The sequence below is a fragment of the Coturnix japonica genome, chromosome 1 (assembly GCF_001577835.2).
Source record: "Coturnix japonica isolate 7356 chromosome 1, Coturnix japonica 2.1, whole genome shotgun sequence".
Classification (NCBI taxonomy): Eukaryota; Metazoa; Chordata; class Aves; order Galliformes; family Phasianidae; genus Coturnix; species Coturnix japonica.
The window spans coordinates 163,734,288-163,759,273 of record NC_029516.1 but is presented as its reverse complement, the minus strand read 5'-3'; the positions used below and the strand labels follow the sequence as shown (position 1 = coordinate 163,759,273).

Here is a 24,986-nt window from a genome sequence, read left to right as displayed (position 1 = left end):
AACTCTCCTATCTTCAAACGAGGCACAATCACACCACTGAACACTGCATGTAAAGAAAGTCTAGATGAGATCATGAGCAAAGTCTTCATGGTTGGCACAGAATATAAGCTGACCCCATACATCCCCTTCTAAAACCAGCAGGATTCATTAGCTTGACTTACCAGTGCTCTAAAATGGGATGAAATACAGCAAATTTTAACATGAAATATCTGAATCTATGCACGGAATCCTTTATCTCTCACTCAGGACACATTTCTGAAAAATCTGTATACACAAAACTTGTATTAGACTCTTATGCTGTAGTATCTGTGTTCCACCTTGACAAATAAGCTCGGCATGATTTGGTTTCAACCAAATAATTGGAGAAAACCCAGTACAAAGCAGTGTTAATTTTGGAATTGTCTTAGAATTATTAATTTATGGTGTGTATGTATCTATTTATTTTATTCTGTTCACAATTTAAGCCCTCCTATATTTTTAGTGTAATGTTCATGTTAACAAAGAGGAGAATGTCTAGGAGATGATGGATCCTACTTACTGCATTTTATAATTCAAATTTAAGATACATTAATGGGAAAAAATATTAAAAGCCAATGTTTTTTCACATTAGGTCTGTTTTGGATGTGAAAACTGCTGTCACAGGAGATGTGAACTAATGAGCTCAAAAAATTAACGTGATTTAAAGGAGCACTCAAGTAGGTAGCACGACTATGTTGTAATCCTAATAATTCACCCAAAAAAGTCTGGAAACACTTCCTCAGCAAAATTATGTCAGTCTTTTCATTAGAAACCTGAAGTAGAACCATGTAGGATGAAAACTGCCTGTTACTTAATACAGGGTCCTTCAGAAATGTCCAGCATCAGTCAAAATTAACCAGAGCAAGCTAATTTCACTTTGCATCTAATGATGAAGTACAAGTCCTTTGACCCTTCCCAGAAACTTTAGTAGTAGTGGTAGTAGTAGCACTGCTAGCAATGTGAAGTATTTGCATGAGGCAGTGAAGGGCCAACGTGATCATACAATGCAACACAAAGGTATTTTGAGTCCGGTATGTTTAATTTTTGATCAGAAATAGATATTTGGTATTGTGCTCATTTTAAATACTACAATGTTTGTCACACTACATTTGGCATTAGACCTCTTCAAATATATTTAACAAATTGTTCCATGAGTAATAACTACATATAAAATATATTCATTGAATTAAAAAAATCCATATGTTTTTGTTGGTTTTTTTTTTCATGAAATACAATATATACATTATGATCCTATAGTTTTAAGATAAAATTTGGGCTTAGACAAATTCACAGTGTCCATTTTGTCTCTGTAAGAAAAATCTTCACTTTAAAAGTGCCAGGATTTTAAATTACATTTACACATTTCCTTAAGTGCCACTTCCTCACACTGCATTTATGGAGATCGAAGGTTTTACCATCATCCAGCACTGGGCCGCGAGTCCAAATTATACATTACAATGAACAAAAAAACATAGTGAAAGCAAATTTTGACTATAATTGCAAGTTAGAATTCTGGTAGACAGATTACTTAAAGGTGGAAAATCTTTGTGCAGTGGGGTCTCTAATGTGGTCACTAACTGGAGCCGTAGAAAGTGCTTGCTACTTCAGAAAACCAGGCTGCAGATATTCATGTGGGAATCCAAAATCAGCAGCCAATCCTGACTCAAGGAGATGGACAGAAGCCTTCTAGGTGCCAAAAGACAGTGAAGATAGATGGCTTCATGCTGACTTCCAACCACAGACCACCCCTACTGCCTTCGTTTCTGCAAAGTGGCTGACACAGAAACCAGAGCATCTCTGCTGATGTACAACCATCACGGCCATCTCAGAGTCTGCAGCACTCCCTGTGGACTACTGCAGAAAACATAGCAGGTTATGAGGTAATGCTTTTTAATTATCAAAGGCAAGTTATCAAATCGACTATTCTGTAGCTCATAGTTTTCCAGTCACACACAGTGTTTGTAATACATCTTGTTCTAGTGCCTTTGAAAAACTCGTTTCCTTTCTCCTTCCTCAGAAGAAGAGACCTTAAAAATTTCTAAACCCTGAGTTCATTGTATCTGAGTCCCACATGCTCCAATAGTGGCAAACCTCATGGGCTGAGCATAAGGCTGAGAAGTTCCCCAAATTCGTGGTTAATACTGCCTGGGAAGACCAACCTGCACATCTGACCACACTCCAGGTGGGACAGAACCCCTCAGAGTTCCCTGTATCTCTACATGGCTGCAAAACCAGTTCTCATTCAGTCTTTTTTTTTTTTCCCCTGAAAATACACAGTAATCTGACCAAAGTTTTTTAAGAAAGGACTCTCAATAAATTCAGATGGAAATGAATCTACAACCATTAAAAATAACATTTTTATACCTCCAGTCTAAAAGAGAGACGTGGAAAGATTCTGACACATTCCACAATAAATAAGATTCACAAAGCTACTTTAAAAGCAATTACTGTCAAGCCATTGCTAGCCTTGTTTCCTAAGCATACAAGGTTTTTATAGGTGTGTTATGCATCTTGAAGTTTGCATTAAAATGTTTCCCAGCCCTTTTAATTCCTTTAAACAATCTTAAAGAGGAACATAATAAATGTTCATAACAATCTCAGAATTGATGATTGTTAGAAAAGAGAAACCCAATTACTGTATTAATTGAGGGAAAAATGAGATGGCATTTAGCCCACATCCACTTGGAGAAACAGAAAACAGCCAACTATTCTGCATGTAGGTATTAGCTGGTTAGTCACACAACTGACAATCAGACTTAGCTTACACTACCTCTCCTCCAGCTAGAGAAAAGGGAGTACTGCAGTGAACAAGGTGGAAGCACTGGTGGATACTGATGATGAGATGCAAAAGATTTTTCATTGATGAAGTCCCAGGAAACACAGCACAGGACATTCTCACAGGGAAAAAAAAATAAAAGAAAAAGCAAAAAAAGGACAAGGGATGAAAACATCCAAACATGAGATTTCAGGCCTTTTGGAACAACAAGTTTTCTTTTGCTGTGGATACATCTGAACAAAATTCAACAATTTAAACAATGTTACCTTTGAGGAATCGAGGTCCCCAGAATTCAGAGGGTTCACACCTAATATTTTATTATTTCCCAATTTAAATAACTCTTATTGAAATTTCTTTGCAGTTTGTGAGTTTTACTTCAAGACAGAAAAGCAGAACCTGGGAGCTGGAACTTCAAGGATTCATTGTTTTGGATTTAAAAGAATTTGTCTCAGGCCTCAGAAACAGCTCTTCAATAAGCTTGGTGAAAAATATTTCCTTCTTCATGCACCGACTCCCATTGGAACCCAGGCATCTTTCAGGACGCCTCAGCAGTGATAGAGATAAGTAGGGAAGACCTCTGAGTATTCTGCTACCTATCTCTTTCAATGAGGCACTCAAATAAATTAATATCCTGCACATATTTAAGAAAGGCAATTAGCTTTTTTTTTTTTTTTTTTTTTTCCTAGTTGGGAATGCTTGAAAAATTACATAGATTCTGATATAAATATGTAAATGACGAGAATATCCCTCTTCTGATTCATTAAAACAAATGCATGAATGTCTATTAAATGAAATTTGTTAAAGCAACCAGTTAAGGTAGGAAAAGTTTGGATTTATGTTTTTAATCTTTCCTGTTTGCTTATTAAGATTTCGCTCACGTTCTAGAAGAGGTAAATTGAATTTTAAAATGATCTAAAACTATCTCTTCAACGGGTAATGAATAAATAAATATCAAGTCATATTTCATCTTTACCATAGACACAGGATTTGCCACTGTGATTTCTGCAATAAAGAATTGGAATGCTGCGGTTTCTGAATCCGTAGTAGAAATGTGAGCTAGACTTGAGAAAAACAGAAATATGGCTTTGAGTGGATCAATGTTCTGTTGCATTTCTTAAATGTTTGGTTATCTCTTGCTTTCTTCTTTAGAGTTGATTGACAGTTTTTCCCCAAGTTTCCTTATAAGTTCTGCCAGATCTTCTGAATTTTGAGATTTTTCCTCAAGGAGTTCATACCGGAGACTTGAAATGTCCTGTTTAATCTCCTTCAGTTCACCTATAACAGACATTAGAAGGTCATACTGTTAAGAAAACATATCATGGAATCATAGAATCACCAAGGTTGGAAAAGACATAAAAGATCATCCAGCCCAACCATTCACCTATTACTAATACCTCCCATCTGGCATCAGTCTTCATGAAACAGTGCCAGATTGGTGATATTTTCTGATGGGAAAGGAGAAGCAGAAAGCCACATCTCTTCCTTAACTTCAATGTAAAGTTAATTTCATATTTCACTTCTAAACATGCAAAGTGGACTAAGTCTTTGGGGAATATTTTTTCAAGTGGCGTATGTAACCGCGTAGTTTGTTTTGGTTCTCTGATTAGAGGTAAACATGTAATTCATCAACATACTCACCTTCATTGACTTCATCACTTTCCTTATCGATCTGAGCTTTCAGTACATATCTTTTAATCAGACGCTTCATTATTTTCTGCAGAGAAGAAAGTAAGAAAATAGATTTCTGACTCGCTTATTGCTATGAAATTTCAACATCTATGCTATTTAGTCTATATATAGACTATTTTTTCTTGCTTTCAGACTTTTCACAGTATAGGACTGGTCAGATTGGAAGTAGGGATGTACAGCTCTCCAGTATCATCTACAGTAGACATTTAAACATTATTATTCTATTTAAGCATGCACATGAAAGTTAGAAAACTAATTATTATCTTCCTAATGTTATTACTTGTGAAGCTCAAATCAGACCTCTACTAAAGTCTGTAAGAACCATTAATACAGTTGCAGCTTTGATCTCCACATAGGTGAAAACATCTGGCCTTCAGTGCTACCAGATGATAGCAACCAAATAACCAGGCTAATTGCTAAAATCTTTTGCAATGTTTATTTTAACCTGTTTTTAGTATTACAACCAGTATCTTTTTAAAATGTGAATGTCACAGAAAATGGGACACACAAAAGAGTCATTTAAGCACCTCAGCCATGACTCATTTAACCAAACACGGATATTTTATTATGTAAATATACATATCCGTGGCAGTCACCTTTAACTGCTTTTAAGGAGAGAAAAGGCAAATATGAGAGCACAGTTCAGCTCAGGCAGCTAAAACTGCAAATGAATCACACAGTGCAAATGACCACCCCCTCCACTAATAAGACCAGTGACCCATATCAGCAAATTTAGATGTAAATTTTACTTTTCTAGGATGACTGAATTCTGTCCCTTGTTTTCCCATTAGTTCAAATTACTTGGCTAATAAGCTAACTGCTTCTGCATATCTATCTTGGCTTTAAATATTTTCATATAGTTTAAGCTGTGGCAACACGATATTTTTTGTTTTTCACTGCAGGATAGAAAATACATATAGGATCTTGAGTTTGCATTTGTCTCCATAGGAATGGATCTGAACAGAGGCAGCTGAGAAGTGAATCATCCTATTTAGTGGCTCCAGATCATCATTACAGTCATGCTGGCAAGTTCAGATGTGTTACTGTTTATTCCAATAACCTGAAAATTTTTCAGATCCAAAGCCACACACCCTCATGTTTATGGGATAAATTTATAATCTTACTATCCCTGCATGGTAATGATACAGGTCATGAAAAGGTGAGAAGTTTTTGGAATAAAGAAAAAGAAAGCAGCTTATGGTTAGAAAAGGTATCATTACTTTACTTCAGACTATTTTCAATACTCTTTCATTGAAGAAACAAACTTGGTTTCTTTGCTCTGCACCACTGTTGTTATTATGCAGCATCTGTACAAGTCTATTCCAAAAACTCTCACCTTTTCATGTCTGGTATCATTAGGATGCAGTGATAGACAGTAAGATCATCAGGAGACAAAAAATAAAGAGAATAATGAAAGCATAAAGGCTGGAAGATATTACCTGTACTTGAAGTATTAGAATCTAGAAACATGACACAATAAGTTAAGCTGCTTCAGCAAACAGATCAGGAATCTCTTGCATTTCTTTAGAATAATAGAACCACAGAATCATAGAATCACAGAATGGCCTGGGTTGAAAATGACCACAATGATCATCTGGTTTCAACCCCCTGCTATGTGCAGGGTCACCAACCACCAGACCAGGCTGCCCAGAGCCACATCCAGCCTGGCCTTGAATGGCTCCAGGAATGGGGCATCCACAGCCTCCTTGGGTGACATGTTCCAGAGCGTCACCACCCTCCGTATGAAAAACTTCCTCCTTACATCTAAATTAATCTTCCCTGTAAAATACTGTAAAATATTGCGAACAATTTTGCAAACAACAAAGACAAAAACAAACGATCAAATAAACAAAACCCCTTATATTTTATTGTATTGAAATGACTGTATTTTATTTCTGACCTACAGGAAGTCTATGGATTTGTTCTCAATTCATGTTGTTTAGCATAGATTCAGACTGTCTTCATGATGTCACTGATCTGCTCGTTACACAACTTCTTGACTGGCTGTAAAAATAAAGTTCTTTTTACCTGATATTGTCTTGGAGGATTGTTAAAACTGTTTAAGTGGATTTCATCAGAACTTCTTATACTTGACTGCTTCCTTTGACCAAGCTGAAATGGAAACACTACTTATAAGACAAAATAAATATGAGTGCAATATTAAATTAAATTACCCCACACAGATATCGTACATTAAAACATTAACTGTTGAGTTATGGAGTATGAAAGTACTGTGGCAGTCTTCGTACCTACGCATAACTCCATCACAGGGGCTGAAACAAGCCCTTCCAGGTTGTGCTGTAGGATAGGGAGAAAATGGGAGGTTTTCTCTGGATTATGTGTATTTTAAAAGGCAAAAACAATTGTACAATAGGCAGACAGATACACAGTCAATAATTATTGTTTGTATCTAACATACTAAGTTGAATTCAGATGGAAACTGAAATAAAGTTGGATGAAAAGCTAATGTAGCATTTTCATGCTTAAATAAAGATACCTTAAATGCTTTCAATATATGTTGGAAAACATAAGTTTATCTAACATGTTGCAATTTAAGTGATGTGATTTATAGCAAAAAACTTTGGCTAGTGTGTGCACATCACTGTATAAGCACTATTTTACAGGGTTTGAAAACTGATACATATTCTTCTGAGCCTCAGCTTTATTATAAGAATAAAAGAGAAAAGAACACCTCCCTGCTTCTTCAGCTCCTGGTTTCCTAATGAACAATTTCTGGAAGTGATGTAGTAGAATAAAGTGGAGAGTTTGCTCCCCCTGCAAAAAGCACATTTGTGTGCTTCACACACTATGCATGGACTGCATGCTGCTGAACGTCCACTTGGTGGCAGAAACTGCCAAGATTTCCACATAGCTTCATTTTTACACTGATTTGTTAAGCATCCTCCCTATGGCTTTTTCCCCTCCTAAAAACATCTGCTATAATGAACTCAGCTTGTCATATTAATGCCTGAACTAACACGCGTTTTTAAGGAACTTGCAATTAAACATTAGCACAAGAGTAACTGAAGAGCAAAGCGAAGGCAATTTAAATACACCAATGATACAAACTAACAAAAATAAGTCTCCTCCGTGGGAGTTGTTTGAAAGAAACGCAGCATACATGCCATTGCTCTTAGGAAAAAACCCTTAATGTTTACACTTGCTTCTCATGTCAGCTGTCTCAAGTACTGTTTGAAATTCAACGCAGTGGTGAAATCAACTCTCTTTAAGTAGCTTGATGAGAAGTTTAGAAAATGCCGACTCAGTAAAACCTTGAGCAAAAGCTGAGGGAATGGAATGGAGCTCTGGGGTTGACTTCTGGATGGTGCTGCATGGAGTCAAGATTTGGGCTCAGTGATCTTTGTGAATCCCATCAAATTCAGAATACTCCGTAAGATCTGTGAGATGCTAAAAGATTGACCTGCAGCACACAAGACATCTGAAATTCAAAACAAGGCTGCCTTTGGTGGCAGTGTTTGTCACATCTGTGTTTGCCTTTATAAGCCATTATGAACTTAGCCAGAGGCAGGGGCATGCCAGGGGCAGAGTGTTGCTCCATGCTTCCTTCTAGGCTTGTAACGAATTTCTTGTCACTTCTACTCTTCAGCTGTTATGAAAGAAGTGCTTGTCAGACTGGCTAAGAACCCACAGAGACATGTAATTTCTTTACTGGCTCCCATTCTGCCTAACTATAGCATAACTATCTCAAAAATTACTGACATTGAACAGGCCTCTGCTCAGTCTGCTGCCTATTTTAACAGTGATCCTCCCACTTTAAAAAGTTTCATAAAGGACATACTTGATTGTGCCAAAATAACAAAGTATTTATTTATTTATTTATTTATTTATTTATTTATTTATTTTTATAAGTGGCTGTTGCCATATGCTCACTTTTCTACATATTAAGCCTCATTGGTTCCTTACAAAGCTTTTCTTCCACAATGTGTTATAACAATGTTAGTCTTTAAACTTCCAGCTCTACCTAAAATCCTACATTCTCCTAATGCAATTAATTTATTCCAAACCACTGCAAGAAAAGTAGACCAGCTATAAACTCTTTAAACAAGCCTATTATATACAGCTATGAATAAACTCAAGTGCTTTTTATAACACTTGCATAAAACAAATATCAGAATGCTTTGGAATAAAAGCAAACTGCTTTCTTGGTGGGCAGGCTTAGATACAGGATGCAAAGGGAAATTCAAAACACTGCCCAAGCATGAGGGAGGCATTAGGAAAGCCAAGACTCACCTGAAGCTGACATCTGTAAGGGCAAAGAGAAGAGCTTCTACTGCTGAAACAGCAGGAAAAGGCTGAACAGGGGAAAATGTGGGTCTGTGGCTCAGTGGAGCATGGTGGTTAGTGACAGTGGACAAGTAGAGCTGAGGGACTTGGTGCTTTCCCTCTTTCAGGCTTCACCATTAACCTACCAGGGCACCCATGCTTAGTGAAGGGTTTTGATGAGGAGTTCCAGCAACTGGCTGAGAATGAGAGTTGAGTCGGGGCAAGTTGAGAGATCTTGGCCAACGCATGTTTGTTGGATCTGATGGGCTGCAACCATGGGTGCTGAGAGCAGATGGAGTCCTTGCAAAGATGACAAAAAAGTCATGGAGACTGGAAGAGGTCTCCAAAGAAAGACAGGTGTCAAACTCATCTTCAAAACAACCCAAAATCATGATCCTGGCAACCACAGGCTGCTCAGTCTTACTTTGGTAACTGGAAAATAATGGATTGAGTCCTCTCAGAGAACATTTCTGGATACATGGAGGAGCATATGGTTTCTGGGAACTGTAAGTGTGGATTTATGAAGGCTAAAATCTGCCTGACACTCCAGATGGCCCTCTGTGATAAAATGACTAGATTTGCAGATGAAGGAAGAGCTGGGGATATAATCTATCTTTACTTTAACAAGGTTGTTACAAGTTCTAGCAGTGGGCTCAGGTGAATCTCATGAAGTTCAACAAGTCCAAGTCCAATGTACTTTACCTGGCTCATGGCCACCTCCACTGTCAGTACAAGCTGGGGGACAAAAGGATGGAGCACAGCCCTGCCAAAAAGGACTTTGTGTAGCAGGGAATGGCAAGCTGGACAAGAGTCAACAGCGTGCCCTCACAGCCCAGAGAGCCAACTGTATTCAGGGCTGCATTGAAGGAAGCGTGGCCAGTAGGGCAAGAGAAGGGCTGCATTGAAGGAAGCGTGGCCAGTAGGGCAAGAGAGGTGATCCTGCCCCTCTGCTCTGCCCTGGTGAGACCTCACCTGGAGTACTGAGTCTAAATGTGAAGTCTAAATCACTTTCCCTATAAGAAAAGGTAAAAGAAGCTGGGCTTGTTCAGCCTAAAACAAGAGAGGTTCTGCCGGGATGGAAGACTGCCCAGACAGGTTGTGCTGTCTCTGTCCACGGAGGTTTTCAAGTCTGGACTAGGCAAGGTCCTAAGCAGCCTGGTCTGACCTCAGAACTGATCAGGAAATTTATCAGAAAAAAAACCGATCAAGACTTACAATGAAAACTTAAAATTGTTATTATCTTTTGAAATTAGTAGTCAGTACATATACCATAAAATTACCTTGTTCATCTCTGCATCTTCCTGGAAGCTTTTCTTTTGGCACATGAATGGTTTAGTGATCCATTTTTTGAGTCTGAGTAAGAGATACAGCAAAGATTTTGGACTTGGTACTAAGTTGAAGGGTACTGGAAGAGTCCTCCCTTCTTCAAAGTAAGAAAACCAAAGTTTAGCCCTTGCAAATTTCCATTCTACGTCAGCATCATCCTGAAAAACAGAAACATTACTATTAATATGTATTAATAGCATTGTTAGTATTGAAGATGCTCTGGATAATGTTGTGTGTTTGAATGCAGTTGGCTGAATTTAATTTCAAACAGATCAAGGGTTTGTTTCTACCATGTGAAAACCACATATAAATGAACTATTATAAATACATCTAAAATAATGCAATTTCAGAAGAATAAAGTAATTTTGATTTAGAAACTGGTTAATGCAGAATGAGTGATAATATTCTGTGTTACAGCATCATGAAAACTTTTTGCACGTGCTCTAAGAGTAAGAGTAATAGGAATTAAAACTTCACACACAGTACAATGCCTAACTAAAACATGGCAACATTCAACTTCATACTCCTGGGCTTGACTGAGCAGTCATTTTCTTGGGAATCTGTTGTGATTTTTCTTTGTCATTTACTATGTTAACAGAAATGTAATACGCTCAACGAGAAAATGAGCTGTGATTTCTTATCATTTAATCTTTTATTTTCTTTGTGAAGAAGAAATAATATCAAAATTTTAACTGAGACTTTTGCTACTTTAAGTATGAGCTTATAAAAATTAGGGATTATTCCTGAATTCCTTCCACTTGCTTAAAAATTTGATTAAATCAGCTAGCATCACCACAATTTATGTTTAACATTTGTAATGGTCAAAACACTTATTTTACTCCTTTGTGTAAATCACAGAATGCTAAGGCCGGTCCCCTACACAGGTTGTAGAGGAAAGTGTCCAGGCTGGTTTTAGATATCTCAACCAAAGGTAACTCCATAGCTTATTGAGTCAGCTTGTCTCAGAGCTCCCTCAAAGTAACAAAGCTTTTCAAGTTCAGATGGAACTTCCCTTGTTCCAGTTTGTGCCCATTCACTTGGCCATGAGGGCACACTGCCGGCTCATGGTCAACATCTAGACTACCAGGACACCCAGCTCTTTCTCTGCAGAGCTCAAGAGAAAAGTTCAAGAGAAGTCCATTCTGCAGAAAGAAATGACTCAGTATAAAAAAGAAAGAAAGGACATGACTCAGTATAGCTGTATCTGGTTTTAGAAGCTGTTTTCTATTCATTTATGATGCTTATGGATAACAGTATGGGTTTTATTGCTCTGAACCTGATTGTTTATTCTATGGTCTTCTTAGTCAGAAAATTCTGAACCTCCCTGGAGAATGTGTGCTGCTCTTGCTTAGGCTGTGACCTCAAGCCAGAGCCCAGATCCTGGAACCAGATCAGCATCTACCAATCTGGGCATGCTGCTTTGTGGCAAAGCATCACCTGTAAAAGGCTGGGATGGGTTAGATTCTATTTTTTCAAAGCAATGATAATTATTTAAGTCTTTGTAGTGCATGGCAAGCAAAGGTTCATGACAATTGTCAGCAGCTCTGCTGTTTACTTTGTCAGATAAAAGTTTTGTTCACTTCAGAGGACTAAAGAAATGGTTGTTTAAAGTAAAGAAGGAAACAGTATGTTTTAGTCTAGCAAGGTCAAGGCATAGGAATGAAAACATTATTGTAGCAAGGAGGACACTATTCACTACTCAAATAGTAACTACAAACAAGGTGTAGGGAAGATTTACTAAGTCATACAATACAGCATATCCTTTTTAGGACCCTAAGACAGTTCAGTAGCAGTTCCTTGGTCCAGCCTAGTTCTTACTTCTTCAAGTACAAGCAGCTGAGCAATTTCCAGGTATTTTATAATAAAAACAAATGTTGCAATTAATATTTTTGAGTGATACATTCCAAAATCCTATGATGTGTTATTTTTCTAATATCAGATGACAACCAGAAAGCATTTCCAGGAGATGTAGACAATCAGATGTAAAACTATTTCATTAACAAATGGAATTTTTACCTCAATTTCCTGGAAGGAGCTATTGATCATGGCAATAAGCATGTTCAGTAAGACAATGACCATGGTAACATTATAGACTCCATAAAGAACGTAGCCAATATTTTCAATGAACTTGTGTTTATAATTGATAACAACTGATTTAACTTCTGAAAGTCCAAATATAGCCCAGAACAATGTCTTGAAACTTTCTTCAACACTAAAAGGAAAAATTAAACACATGCACATTACTGAAGAACTGTAGAGCCTTGTACAATACAAATTGCCAGCAACTCTTTTTATACAGACTATGACATTTTCTATTACCATAATGTACAACTCCTCCACCACAATATTATGCAGAGAAAGCTGACTATCTAATTTCCTACATATATGCTGATCTATAATGTAACGTAATTCCTAATATTTAAGAATGACAATAAAAAATTTGATCCAGTTTAGGAATTATATGCACAGCCTCAAAAGAATATTGCAGTGCTTCATCCTAAACAACTTTACATGCTACACACTTTCCTGTAATGTTAACATAAATAACAAAAATTACTGACTTTCCCATGCTTTGTTATAATTGCATGAACAGTTTGTAATGGTAATAATTGGTATTAACTATAACATAGTTAATATGGACAGTATTCTGAAAGTGTGATGTCTGCTTCTCTGACTGCAAAGCAATACTTTTCAGAAAAGGTGTCATTCACTGTGAAATCCTGAAGCTGAGTTTTTGCTCAGAGATGAAGGGTAAAGATCATAAGCCATGCTGTGGTGGCTCTGATTTATTAATATTTTTTTCAGGTTACTTCCTTCTTATCAGTTCATATATATATACATATAAAGAGAGAGAGAGCGAATATGTGCGATATATCACAAATATATATACACATATACATAAATCCAAATATCTGGGGCATCTATTCCTATCTGCACCTCCATGTAGATGTATTTCCTCTTGCTTTGATGAATAAAATTTATTTCCCAGTGACCTGAATGCAGTAGCACTGCAATGTGCATTTTGGATTTTAATGCCTTATCATTAATAAAAAACAAAAATCAGATTCATAATTTTAATTGTGAATGTACCTCTCTGTATGTAATATTCTATCAGCACTCTATGTGAGAATTGAAGTTTTAGGTATTTCATCCATTGTGTGAACTAATAAGAAGAAATAATAAGAAGATATTATAAGTAGAAAATTAGTAAAAAAATAAATCCCTCTTGGCTATGTTTGTTTCTTGGCTGCGTATGATTTGTAATTGCTTCAGCTTGAATATCAGAACAATACCAAAACGAAATGGGCATGGAAAATAATGAGCTTTCATTCAAGTGATTTATCTTAAAATCGTAGTTAGGAATAAGATGTCATAACAAATTTACACACAATAAGTCCCGAGAGACAGAAAGAGTAAATTCAGAACTTCATTTCTTATGGTGGAAAAGAAAAAAGAATAATGGCATAACAAAAGTGTACCTTTTCCTGACAAGATAGAACAATCTATTGCCATAGGAAACTACAGAGAGACGGATGGCTTAGACCTTTGGCCAGTGAGAATATACAGAACTGCCTGAATTAAATGAGAAGTATTTTATAGTGTATCATGTTGCAGTGATCATCCTGCTTCAGCGAGAGGACATTGGCAGCTGACTGAGGAAGCACCTCCCATATGCTGCAAGGGGCCGCTATGCTGTGCATTGAAGTTGTAATGCTGACTGCCCTCACAGTAGGATCTGTCCTGCAGGGCCAGGGTTAAGAACTCATCCACCAACAGACAAGAGAAAATAGCTATTTAATCCAACTCAAAGTGATTTTTAAAAACAATTATAAACTTATTTAATAATTTGTAGACGTAATATGTACAATGCAAGCAACTATCTTTCCTCTAAAAAACAGTCCGTAATCATTAAAGTTTTATCAGTTTTACTTACGTTGTAAATGCTTCATTTTGTTTCGCTCCCAGGTAGTAGGAGTAGAGATTAAACATTCCTATCATGAAAGCTACAAACACCATGATAAATATCACCATGAACTTGAAGATATCTTTCACAGTTCTGCCAAGTGATATTTGCAGGGGTCCAAAACTTTCATTGGCTGGTAAGATATAGGCTATTCTGGAGAAACTCAGCACTACTGCAATTGCATAAAGGCCTTCAGATATGATTTGTGGATCAGATGGATCCCAGTTGATCCTGGCTAGAAACAAAAGATGAGAATTTCTGTTAGCATTTTGAAGTTCACTCTAGGATATTTACTGAAGTGCTCTTTTTAGGTGAATAACAATGAACCAGAGTCATTGCAAATTGGATCTGAATTCAATGGAGCAATGCATATTTGGAATGGTCAAGGTACAACCTACACGTTATTTTTTCCTTTACTGTACATTGTATCACAAGTTTTCATCTATTTTCATTAGAAAAAAGTAAGGAACTTTGCTTATGAAAAGTAAGAAGTCATTTGTACCCTTTTGAACTTAAAAAACACATAGAAAACCAAAGTCCACCTGTAAGCAAAGTCACCGAGAGCTGTGAATACTTAGTTATCATCTGGCTTCAGCGTGCCGTGTATAACTGCTCAAATAGTGCTAGTAGTGGCTGCCTACTACTTCACAGTGTTCAGTGAATGCCTTACATTAAGATGTAATTAGAAATAAAAGTGAAAGAAGATACTTAAGATTGACATAGAGGTAGGATACTGGCTCCACTTACTGTACTTAACAGATCTCCACTGATTATAAATGAAAGGCAAACAAATTAAACAGACTGTAAGTTCAGTAAAGTACCATTCTTGGACTGTTTTGGACTATCCCAATCTGTTACTGAATTAAAGTTCAGCTTTTCTATCATGATTTCTACTAAACCCTTCTTTTGAAGAAATCCAGTTGTGTAAGTTACTTGAATTTTCTCTGAATCGGTGACTACCCTGCCCACAACACAGGGTTGGAATTAGATGATATTTAATGTCCTTTCCAACCCAAGCCATTCTATGATTCCATGATTCTATGATGCTATGACACTATCATTCTGTGATTGAGTGAATGCGATGTTGTCACTTGATGGGAAGCATATTTATCTGAAATGGTAGGACATTCAAATTTTAATCTCTACTTTCAGAAAATGTCAGGATGAGAAACCCAAAGCAATATCCTTCAGGATACTGAAGTTCAGGAGGCTTAAGTTCAATTCAGAATAGTGCTTCAGAGAAAGAGAAGAGGTTAACCTGGCATGGATTTCATACATCCCAGGAGAGCATTGTCACTGTGTGTTTATTCTCCTGTAAAATCTATAAAATAAATAATTTATACAGAAATGAAGGCAACTACTGACTTCTCGGAAAAGTACATTTCTGAGCTTTTAACTATCAAATAACTACTTAATACAAGTCAGTTATTTGAACAGCTTTATACTTTATCCATTCTTAATATGATGAGCAACTAATCTTCAAAATGCCCTCTGTATGTCCAAAAATGTTATTCTACAAGGAACTTATGGCCATGTCCATATTCACGTGTCATGACAATGAAATGAAAGACTGTGGATTTAGACATAGTCTAAATCATAGACTCAGTACAAGCATCCCATTTCTTAGCTGCTGTGTGCTTATTGTGGGTATGTGCAGATTGTTTTGTTCATTGAGCTACTCACTGTAATTGCCTAGAAATCTGTATAAACATGATAGAATCATAGAATCATAGAATTACCCAGGTTGGAAAAGACCTTGAAGATCAAGTCCAACCACAGCAATGATGCATCTGCACTTTTTATCTGCGTAACAGAATACTGTCCCTTTTTCTATAAACAGGTATAGCAGAGCAAGCTTTACCTCAGTTTTTGTGGATAACTGAAAGCAAAGATGAATGATGTTTCAGTATGGGGTAGCAGTCAGACATCTTCCATGTCTCCTAATAGGCTGTTACCATACATACATTATTACCATAGACAAAGTTTTACCATACAGAGATATTCTCTAAGCAGGCTTAAGTGTACATACATACACTTAAAAAATTGCTCAGTGCTGTTCAAGTGCAAAATAAAGCTGCAACTTCTTGGCAAGCAAGTTTACTAACGTTTATTTCTAACTGAAATATTAAAAATATTAATATAATAGAGTCTCTGAGCAAAGTATTCGACTGTAGTTAAAGATACATTGCTCATGTTGGCAGAAGAAGAACATCTCATTGCCTAGTTCTCTCCCTTTGTTAAACTGCATACATCTCATTCTCAGTTGTTTCAGTATAAATGTTTGCAACACTGTGTGACTGAAAAGACTAAATGATCAGGATTAAAATAATGTAAAATTTATGAATTCAGATTATTTCATTGCTTGTTGCCTAGAATTGTACCCAAGAGGATGTATGAGCACAGTAGGAATGAGAAAGAGAAGCACAGGTCAGAAATTTAACAAGTACATTGTGGAACTAATCACAAAATAATCATTAAATCATAGAATCATTTAATCATCAAGGTTGGAAAATACCTCTAGGATCATGCAGTCCAACCATCAACCCATCATCACCTTACCCACTAAACCATGTTCTTCAGTGCCATATATACATGTTTCATGAATACCTCCAGGAACAGTGAATCAACTACCTCTCTGGGCAGCACATTCCAGCAACTTGACCACTCTTTCAAAGAATAAATTTTTCCTAATATCCAACCCAAACCAACCCTGGCACAACTTCAGGCCATTTCCACTAGTTATGCAGGAGAAGAGACTGACTCCAACTCACCACAACCTCCTTTCAGGTAGTTGCAGAGAGCAACAGGGTCTCCCGTGAACCTCCTCTTGTCCAGATTAAACAATCCCAGTTCCCTCAGCTGCTCCCCATAAGATCTGTGTTCCAGACCCTTCACAACTGCATTGCCCTTCTCTGGACATGCTCCAGGGCCTCATTGTCTTTCCTGTAGTGATGGTCCCAAAACTTAATGCAGCACTCGAGGTGTAGCTATGCCAGTGCCAAGTACAGAGGGATGATCACCTCCCTGCTCATGCTGGCTGCACTATATCTGTTACAAGCCAGAATACCATTGGCCTTGGCCACCTCAGAACACTGCTGGTTCATGTTCAGCCAGCTGTTAATTAGCACCCCAATATCCATTTCTGCTTTAATGTACTAATTAACAGCAAATCTATTTTAACCAAACACATTCAACTCACCTAAGGTGTAGTATTTTATGTTGGGCTCCAGTGTTGGACTTGACAGATCCTTCATGTTTGCATCAACCAAGTTCTGGGCTCTGGATGCGTGCCAAAATGCCATAAATCTTGCTATGAATGATGCTGCAAAAATTGCTAACATACCAAAATCAAGCATATTCCATAATTCAAAAAGATATTCCTTTGGACCTTGAGACCAAATTTCTTTACATTCAGACCATATCATGCCTAGTAAAACAGAACAGAAAAAGCAGTGTATTCTTTCAACTTCACGTTCATTTTCTATGATATTTTATTATGTACAGGGTATGCCCTTGGTTACAGTCAAATCAAAACCACTTTGATCTTTGGGAGCTTGTACAGACACTAAAATCTTTGAGCATGTTCACTCATATACACATCAGTACTTCCTCCTCGTGTGCGTAATAATAACAATCTGTTAAACTGTTTTTGCCTATTCTACTCCAAAAGCTTTCAAATAAAAGAATGGGAAGTGACTTTGTCCATCTGTTATGAATACAGAAAGAGACTTAAAGAGCATAAATGCTCTAGCATGATCATATAAGCATAGCAGAACTAGTAGCAGAATTCACATATTCTCATTTGCAGAAGACCCTGTGTGACAAATGAGCATGCAGCTAGGAATCAGAGCTAACGCTTTGTGAACAGGGAAAGTATCTGTTTAATCCCTAATATTAATTAAATAACTCTAAAAGACAATTCTAGGAACATAGTATCATTTATGGCATTCTTTTTACTGAGCAAATCCTTCCCTTTTTCAAGAAAAAAATATTTAATCATGAAATAATTTTCAGAAGTCTTGAAAGTGTAAATAGGAAAACAAAACAAGATTGCTACCATTTATTTTTTTTGCATTTCCAAATTGTCTGAAAGATCTTTTTACCCTTTTTCATATAATATCAATTACAGTAAATAAATTCAATGCTATAACTGTATACACTGAATTAACTTGTCATAAGTTGACACCTACTTCTGCATGAGAGAAATAAAATTAATAAATTAGAAAACTATACATTCAGATCAGAAGAATACTGTTTATTCTCTAAATATCAGATTTAAACACAGAATATTTGGGAATCTAAGTGTTATATCATCTCCACAAAACACAGTAACACTCATTTATACAGCTACCTGATGAAATAATTAACATCTGTCAATGTCTTTTAAGGTTATATGAATCAGTTAATGTAAAAACAGCTCAAATTTCTATAATGGATAGAGCTCATAAAGGCACAAACTTATAATTGTCTAAGTTCATGAATGGAAGCAGATTTTGTTCAGCCTGAAATTACTGAATACAGTACTCACGCTGGGCCCTTATGACAATAGATAAAACAGGGACTATTATCTCCCTCGCCATCCTTTTTCCAGTGACACTCTGGATAACACTGGTTTTCCAGGCTGTGAGTACACATTGCTGACTTGTGTTAAGTTTTTCATCCACCAGGACCCCTAAGTCCTCCTCAGCAGGGCTACTGTCAAGATCTTCTCCCAGTCTGTGTACAAACCTGGGATTACTCAATCCAAGTGCAAAATCCTGCATTTTGCTTTGTTAAGTCTCATTATGTTCATTTGCATTTTTTAGTTCAACAAGGTCCCTCTGGATGGCATCCCTTCTTTCTGCCTTATCATATGCACCACTCAGCTTGCTGACACCTGCAAAATTGATGAGGGTACACTTGATCCCTTTGTATATGTCACTGATAAAGATGTTAAAGAGTACCAGACCAAGACCTAATTTGTCGTTGGCCTCCACCTGGAGACAGAGTCACTGATAATAATTCTATGGCTGTGATATTCTAACCGATTCCTTATCCATCAAGTAGTCCCCCCTTCAAATCTATATCTCTCCAGTTTAGAGATAAGGATATGGTGTGGGACCACATCAAAGGCCTTGCACAAGTCCAGGTAGATGACATCAGTTGCCCTTCCTTTGTCCACCAATGCCATCACTCCACCAAAGAGGACCACTAAATTGTCCAGGCATGACATTCCCTTGCTGAAGCCTCGCAGGCTGTCATGGATCACCTACTCATCTCTCATGTGCCTCAACATGTGTAACAGGAGGATCTGTTCCATGATCTTCCCAGGCACAGACATGAGGCTCATCAGCCTGTAGTTCCCTGGGTCCTCCTTCCTCCTTTTCTTATAAATGGGAGTGATTAAATACATTGAATCAGACAGATTAAATATTTTTGAGAGGCTCTGTTCAGCTTTTTCTGTTAAATAGTACTGCATCACAGAATTGAATGGGTCAGCTCAGAATACTTTTCGTAGCATACACATCATTCCAATGCTGGATGGAAGAAGTCTACTACTGGATATTGTGAAATCTATACTCTGATTCTCTTTAGTCAAATAATAATGCATTATGCTGTGTGTAGTATTAATTCTGAGGAAATACTTGCAACATGAGAGAGTATTAACAGAGATGGAGAACTGGACACAACAACCTTGACCCACAGATGTGTAAATCTTTCCCTATGAAAGCTGACACAGTGTGATTCGAAGAAACAAACCAACAGAAAACTGGTAGATGATTTCCTTATCTATTCATAGAACTGCATGCATCCACATCAGAGATGCAGTTTTTTTGCCTAAGTTCTTTAACTGAATATTTGTGATCAACAGGGCATATGTAGAGGCCTACTGACATCTAGTGAGAAACATGAGGCCAATGTGGGAATGCAACCATTTGACCAGATTGTTCAAATTTTTGTATTAATCTTTAACTGCAAAGGAATAATTAAGATTCTAGCTTCAGTGAAATCACAGCAAGACAAATTTAAGGAAAAATTAATCTTTACCTATTACCCAAGAAATAATTAACATCTCCATCCATGAGAAACAGGATGTTTTCATTCTAAACAGCTGTTTTACGTTGCCTGTAGTTTCGTTGGGCCGGAGCTTGGTGCCATCAAATCTGTCAGCTGCGTTCATGACAAGCAGACCAAGAAAAATGGTGAAGGAAGCTGCATGGGCTACAAACTTCATAAAAGGTCCACGCATTATCCTTCCCAGCTGTAAGAGAGGTTATAAAACAAAAAGATATTGCACTCCTTTCTTCCCAAATAAGAAAAATGAATAAAAGGAACAGGAACACAGAGAAATATATGCTTCAATAACACAAAGGAGCAAAGACTTGGAAAGAAATTGTACTATGATGCTACACTGACGACCACATTTAAAATTTATTTTCTATCTCCAGAGGAATAATTTCATTACTCACTTTCACCATATATGTGTTTCCAGCTCAGTGTTTTGAAATAATTCTGTAATTCTTTTGGGGCATCTTTATGTCTATTATAGGTAATCAAGATAATTATTATAGTTGATAAATATATCTCAAATTTACATTCCAGTGATCCTTATAAGGTAGTGAATAAAATGGGAAAATGACATTTACTAAAAGCATTAAATTATCACCAGGAGCACATTATGACTTAAGAATTCTGTTTCCTAACTTTCCTGGTGCACATTTTGGCAGTTATTTTGCAGTTTTTTCAACTTACTCCCCCTTTTATAAAATGTCACTAGGCCTCAAGAGGGAATGTTTATAGTGCTGTAGTGTCTTTATTTCCTTCCTGAGTCCTTTGATGGAAACATTCTCGACTCTCGATGACTAAGCACTACTGCATAAGAGTGTAGTGCAATATTAAAAAACCTAAAAGTGCCACAAAACCTTACACAAGGCTGAACTTTTAGTGGTTATTTACTAGAGGAGATGCCTTGAAAGTGCCTGTATAAATAGCAAAAGTCTTAGCTCATTCACTTAGTTGGCAACAGTAGGAAGATACTTGTTTAGCCTTCTGACAAAAATCTCTTGGTAAGAAATGGAAGTAAGTGTCATGAATGCCAGACAAAATACATTATTATCTGTGGTCAGGAAAGGGGAGAGAAAGGCAGAACGTTAAATTATCACTTAAAGTATTTTTGCTACACTTTTTCAATAGCAAAAACTGAATACTTTTTACTTCACAATCAGCTTTCACAGCAAGAAAGAATAAAAAAGCAATTGTAAGGTCTCAATCACATTAACAATAAGAAAAGTAGACACATATAAGGATGGTGCTCTTGAAGGAACACTGTCAAGGTTAGCAGGCAGGTTGGACTGACTACAGTTCAAGTGATTACACAAAACCTGGAAGTTATTATGATGTTCCTACATAGAGATCCAAGAAAAACTCATAATGGCTCTTTTTAAATTTGCAGTCTTCTTAAGGAGAGCACATAGGCCAGAAAAAGAGAAAAAATATATATAAAGAAACAGCATAATCTTCCAAGATACTGAGACTTAAGCTAAACTCCCTGTTTAATGCACTTCCAGTGAGGGCTTTGACATAATACATTGTCAATGCAGAGATAAAGGGCATGTTCTCATTCTGTAACTTAAGTGCTTTTGCAGGTTTCTGATTCTTTGTACTACGGTCTTTGTTACAGAGAGTGTTTTATACATTGGTACAGGTTTCAGTTGATCTGTGTGGAGTCAGGAGATGCATTCAGTGCTCCTCACAGGTCTCTTCCAGCTCAGGACACTTTAAGATACTATGACTCTAGGACAAGGTATGGAACAGTTATACTGTCCTTCCTTCTACCCCCTGCATAGGTGTAACCTGAAATTGCTGAGGACTGGAGTTAGAGATTTACATTATTTCTCCCATATATTGGAAAAAACAATGATTAACACATTATGGATGTCCCATGCCTGGAGGTGTTCAAGGCCAGGCTGGATGGGGCCTTGCATTATTGCATTATAAATTATATTATTAATTATAACTGAACAGTTTGGATATTATAAAGACTCACAGATAAACCTGAAAATTATTTTTAGACTTTCAAAATATTCATGCTATTAAATAGTATATGAGAAGTTTTTGGTTAATTATCTCTATAATTATACTGAATTACCAGCTAGAAAAGCAGTAATTAGTTTAAAAAATTTAAAGGAGACTCCAAGTGGATCACCAGCTGAAAATCAACTAAGAGACAACCTTTACTCCTTCCAGGATCTGGCTCTCATGAATTTCTGACAAATTAACAGGAATCTGACCACAGATTTTTCTGAATATAAATATATATATATATTTTTCCAGATGTAGAATTCGCAATTCAGTATATATGGCCCAATGTCAAATTGTCGATTTTTTCCTAAGTATGAAATTGTTTACCTGTACAGATAAACAGATTGAGATGCAAATGTTACAAAGGCTGACCTGATTTTTGGCTTTCTTAGAGCCATTGCACGAGAACTTAAAGAAATGTGCCAGAAAAATTCCCATGCCAGCAGACATTTCCACTGTCTTCTCTATCTCCTATCACTGTTCCCTGCAGTGCCAATTGATGAAAAATAATGGTCAATTTATCTTGGAAGGAGGAGTAAAAGGAGTTTTAACTTCCATCAGATCATACACAGAATGGAGTCTATTGGTATAGATAATATTCTGTATTGGAACAAACCTATACTGAACTTAAACAATGGACATTTTTGTCTTCTAAAAACCAAAGAATCCAATTTTGAAGTACAAGTGGAGCACAAGAAAAGAAATCACAACTGTTAAAAAGGTAGACTGTATTGTACATTTGCAGAATATAATGAAACAAACCCAATTGAACAAGTACACAGATGACAGCAGGAGATTATTATAAAGCAACAAATGAAGTGAAACTTAAAGGATGTTGTCCCTTGCAACTTGACATTAAAAAGCTACTCTGAAACAGCTTTTATAGAATGTATGATAGTTCAAAATGGCTTGAAGATCCAATAAATCACTGAAAAGTGGAAATGACAAATAGATAAGTCACTGCTATGGTTGAAAAACAATTACTAAAGTATGTTGAATTTCAAGGTGAAAGTACTTACAAAAATCCTATTCACTATATAGGAAAGTGAAAATGTCATTACTAATTTTTATTGTCTAGACTGAAATAAATGAAAAACATGGCAAAACAAAAAGACCCAAACTTTTTCCTATCACAGAAAAATAAAAGGGAAAAAAATCAAATACTTGAGTCTTCAATCGACCTTTTACCCTGGATTCATTTGCACACTGGATTTGCCCTGCTAAAATAATGGATTTTATCCTACGCCCTGTAAGATCTGTTTGTTCCTTCTAATATGCTCTCAGAGGAAAACTTCAATCAGTGTCCATTTGCAATGGATAGTGACTAACTGAAACAGAGCTTCAGAATAACTTCTAGAGAGATCAGAGACTGTAACCCATCTCCAGCAGAAAGGCCTTCCACAGTATATGCATCGCTCAAGCATATATAATAGTAGCATCCAAATTCAAACAACATGTTATAAATGGATGCAGGGGAGGCTGAGCAGTTGCTTCAAGGACTTCATGGAATATAATGAGTATAAGCATCATCCTGAAAAGCCAACATCATTCACCTTGACTTCTAGAAAAATCAGTTATAATAATTTCTGACTTCAGTGTTTTGGTGACTTTTACCTATTAATTTTTAATCATCAAAAATAAAATTGCCTTTGAGTTAGTATGAGTCACCCTGCAGCCTGAGCTTAGCCTAGCTCTGTGTCAATGAAAAATGAATATCCTCAGTATCTGACTACTAATGCAACAACTAAATGGAGAATATCATGACCCACTGTTTACAAACTACAGTTATTACAAGACATTTCTTACTCTGCTATGTTTATTTAAATTAATATACATTGTATTTAACACACACAGTTGCCTATCATAACTACAACTGTCAAAACATGCAACCCTGAAGCCATGATATTCTAATTCAGTTTTGAACTAACAGAGTTGTCATGAACTATCTGAGCATGAAGATACCTCACAGCCATATTTTAACACTGCCACACAGGAATCTACATACAGACGACGCACACATTACAAGATTCTACCAACTGACCTTACTGCAAGGAGCAATCCAGTAAGCCATTGCAAGGAAAGGCAGTCCTACTGGAACAGCAAGAACAGCCAGAAACTTCACTGCCATAGTCTGCTGCCGTAAACCTGACAGATTCTCATACCAGATGGAGAGAAGTTGTTGCTGGCAGTTTGGATGTGCTACAAACTATAATAAAGAAAAGCAGCAAAGCAAAAGTATATTATTATCAAAACGATTTTGATTAAAATAGCATCTATAACAAATGCATTAAGACTGTGGGATTAGCAAAACATTCAATAAATATGCAAAGGAGCACTAACAAGGCTACAAGAGAAAGGTTTTTTATGAGCACAATCTCCCAGCATGCAGGCACATCGCTATCAGCAACAATAAATGCATTAACCTTAAAACAGTTTAATTCTATTGACTCTGTGTTCCATTACAAGCTATTAATTTCCACTTCAGTGTAATTATCCATCATCTTTATCTGTTCAAACTGCACTTGTTTCCAAAAGTTAAAATTTTCATGTTGGTACTTCAGAAATTTCAAAACAAAGTCTTTTGTTTTGCAAATGATGGTATAGTCTTTGGTCATTTAAGAAAAAAAAGGTGCCATATCTTCACATGCTAAGGTAGAAAATATCACTTTTTCAGCTGATATAAGATTATTTTGGTAGCACATTGGATAAAGGCTATGATTGTAACTTGGTTATGGAATCTTCTGGGTAAATACTGCAAAACTGAGAAGTCTGACTGGTCATCTGTTAAAACTTCTATAAAGCGTAAGAAGGATCTTACAAAGGTAGTATTAAAGTTAGGCTCTTCTGCACATTAGATTTTATCTCAAT

General features: G+C 36.6%; 1 protein-coding gene across 2 annotated transcripts in view; it reads right to left on the bottom strand.

Annotated features, from left to right (window-relative positions):
- Positions 1 to 1,038: 1,038 nt before the first annotated feature.
- TRPC6 (transient receptor potential cation channel subfamily C member 6) overlaps positions 1,039 to 24,986 on the bottom strand; it is an 81,726-nt gene continuing 57,778 nt past the window's right edge. Inside the window, exons 4-13 of one of the 2 annotated variants that reach the window (XM_032442189.1) lie at positions 24,160 to 24,324; positions 20,085 to 20,298; positions 17,257 to 17,484; positions 14,028 to 14,292; positions 12,110 to 12,305; positions 10,048 to 10,251; positions 7,145 to 7,216; positions 6,512 to 6,595; positions 4,433 to 4,508; positions 1,039 to 4,069 (exon numbers count right to left, since the gene is read on the bottom strand). In XM_032442189.1, the coding sequence (XP_032298080.1) occupies positions 3,921 to 4,069; positions 4,433 to 4,508; positions 6,512 to 6,595; positions 7,145 to 7,216; positions 10,048 to 10,251; positions 12,110 to 12,305; positions 14,028 to 14,292; positions 17,257 to 17,484; positions 20,085 to 20,298; positions 24,160 to 24,324 (1,653 nt within the window). In that variant the 3' untranslated portion in view covers positions 1,039 to 3,920. The remainder of the gene's footprint in view (positions 4,070 to 4,432; positions 4,509 to 6,511; positions 6,596 to 7,144; positions 7,217 to 10,047; positions 10,252 to 12,109; positions 12,306 to 14,027; positions 14,293 to 17,256; positions 17,485 to 20,084; positions 20,299 to 24,159; positions 24,325 to 24,986) is intronic. The other variant, XM_015852255.2, reaches the window with a different exon arrangement.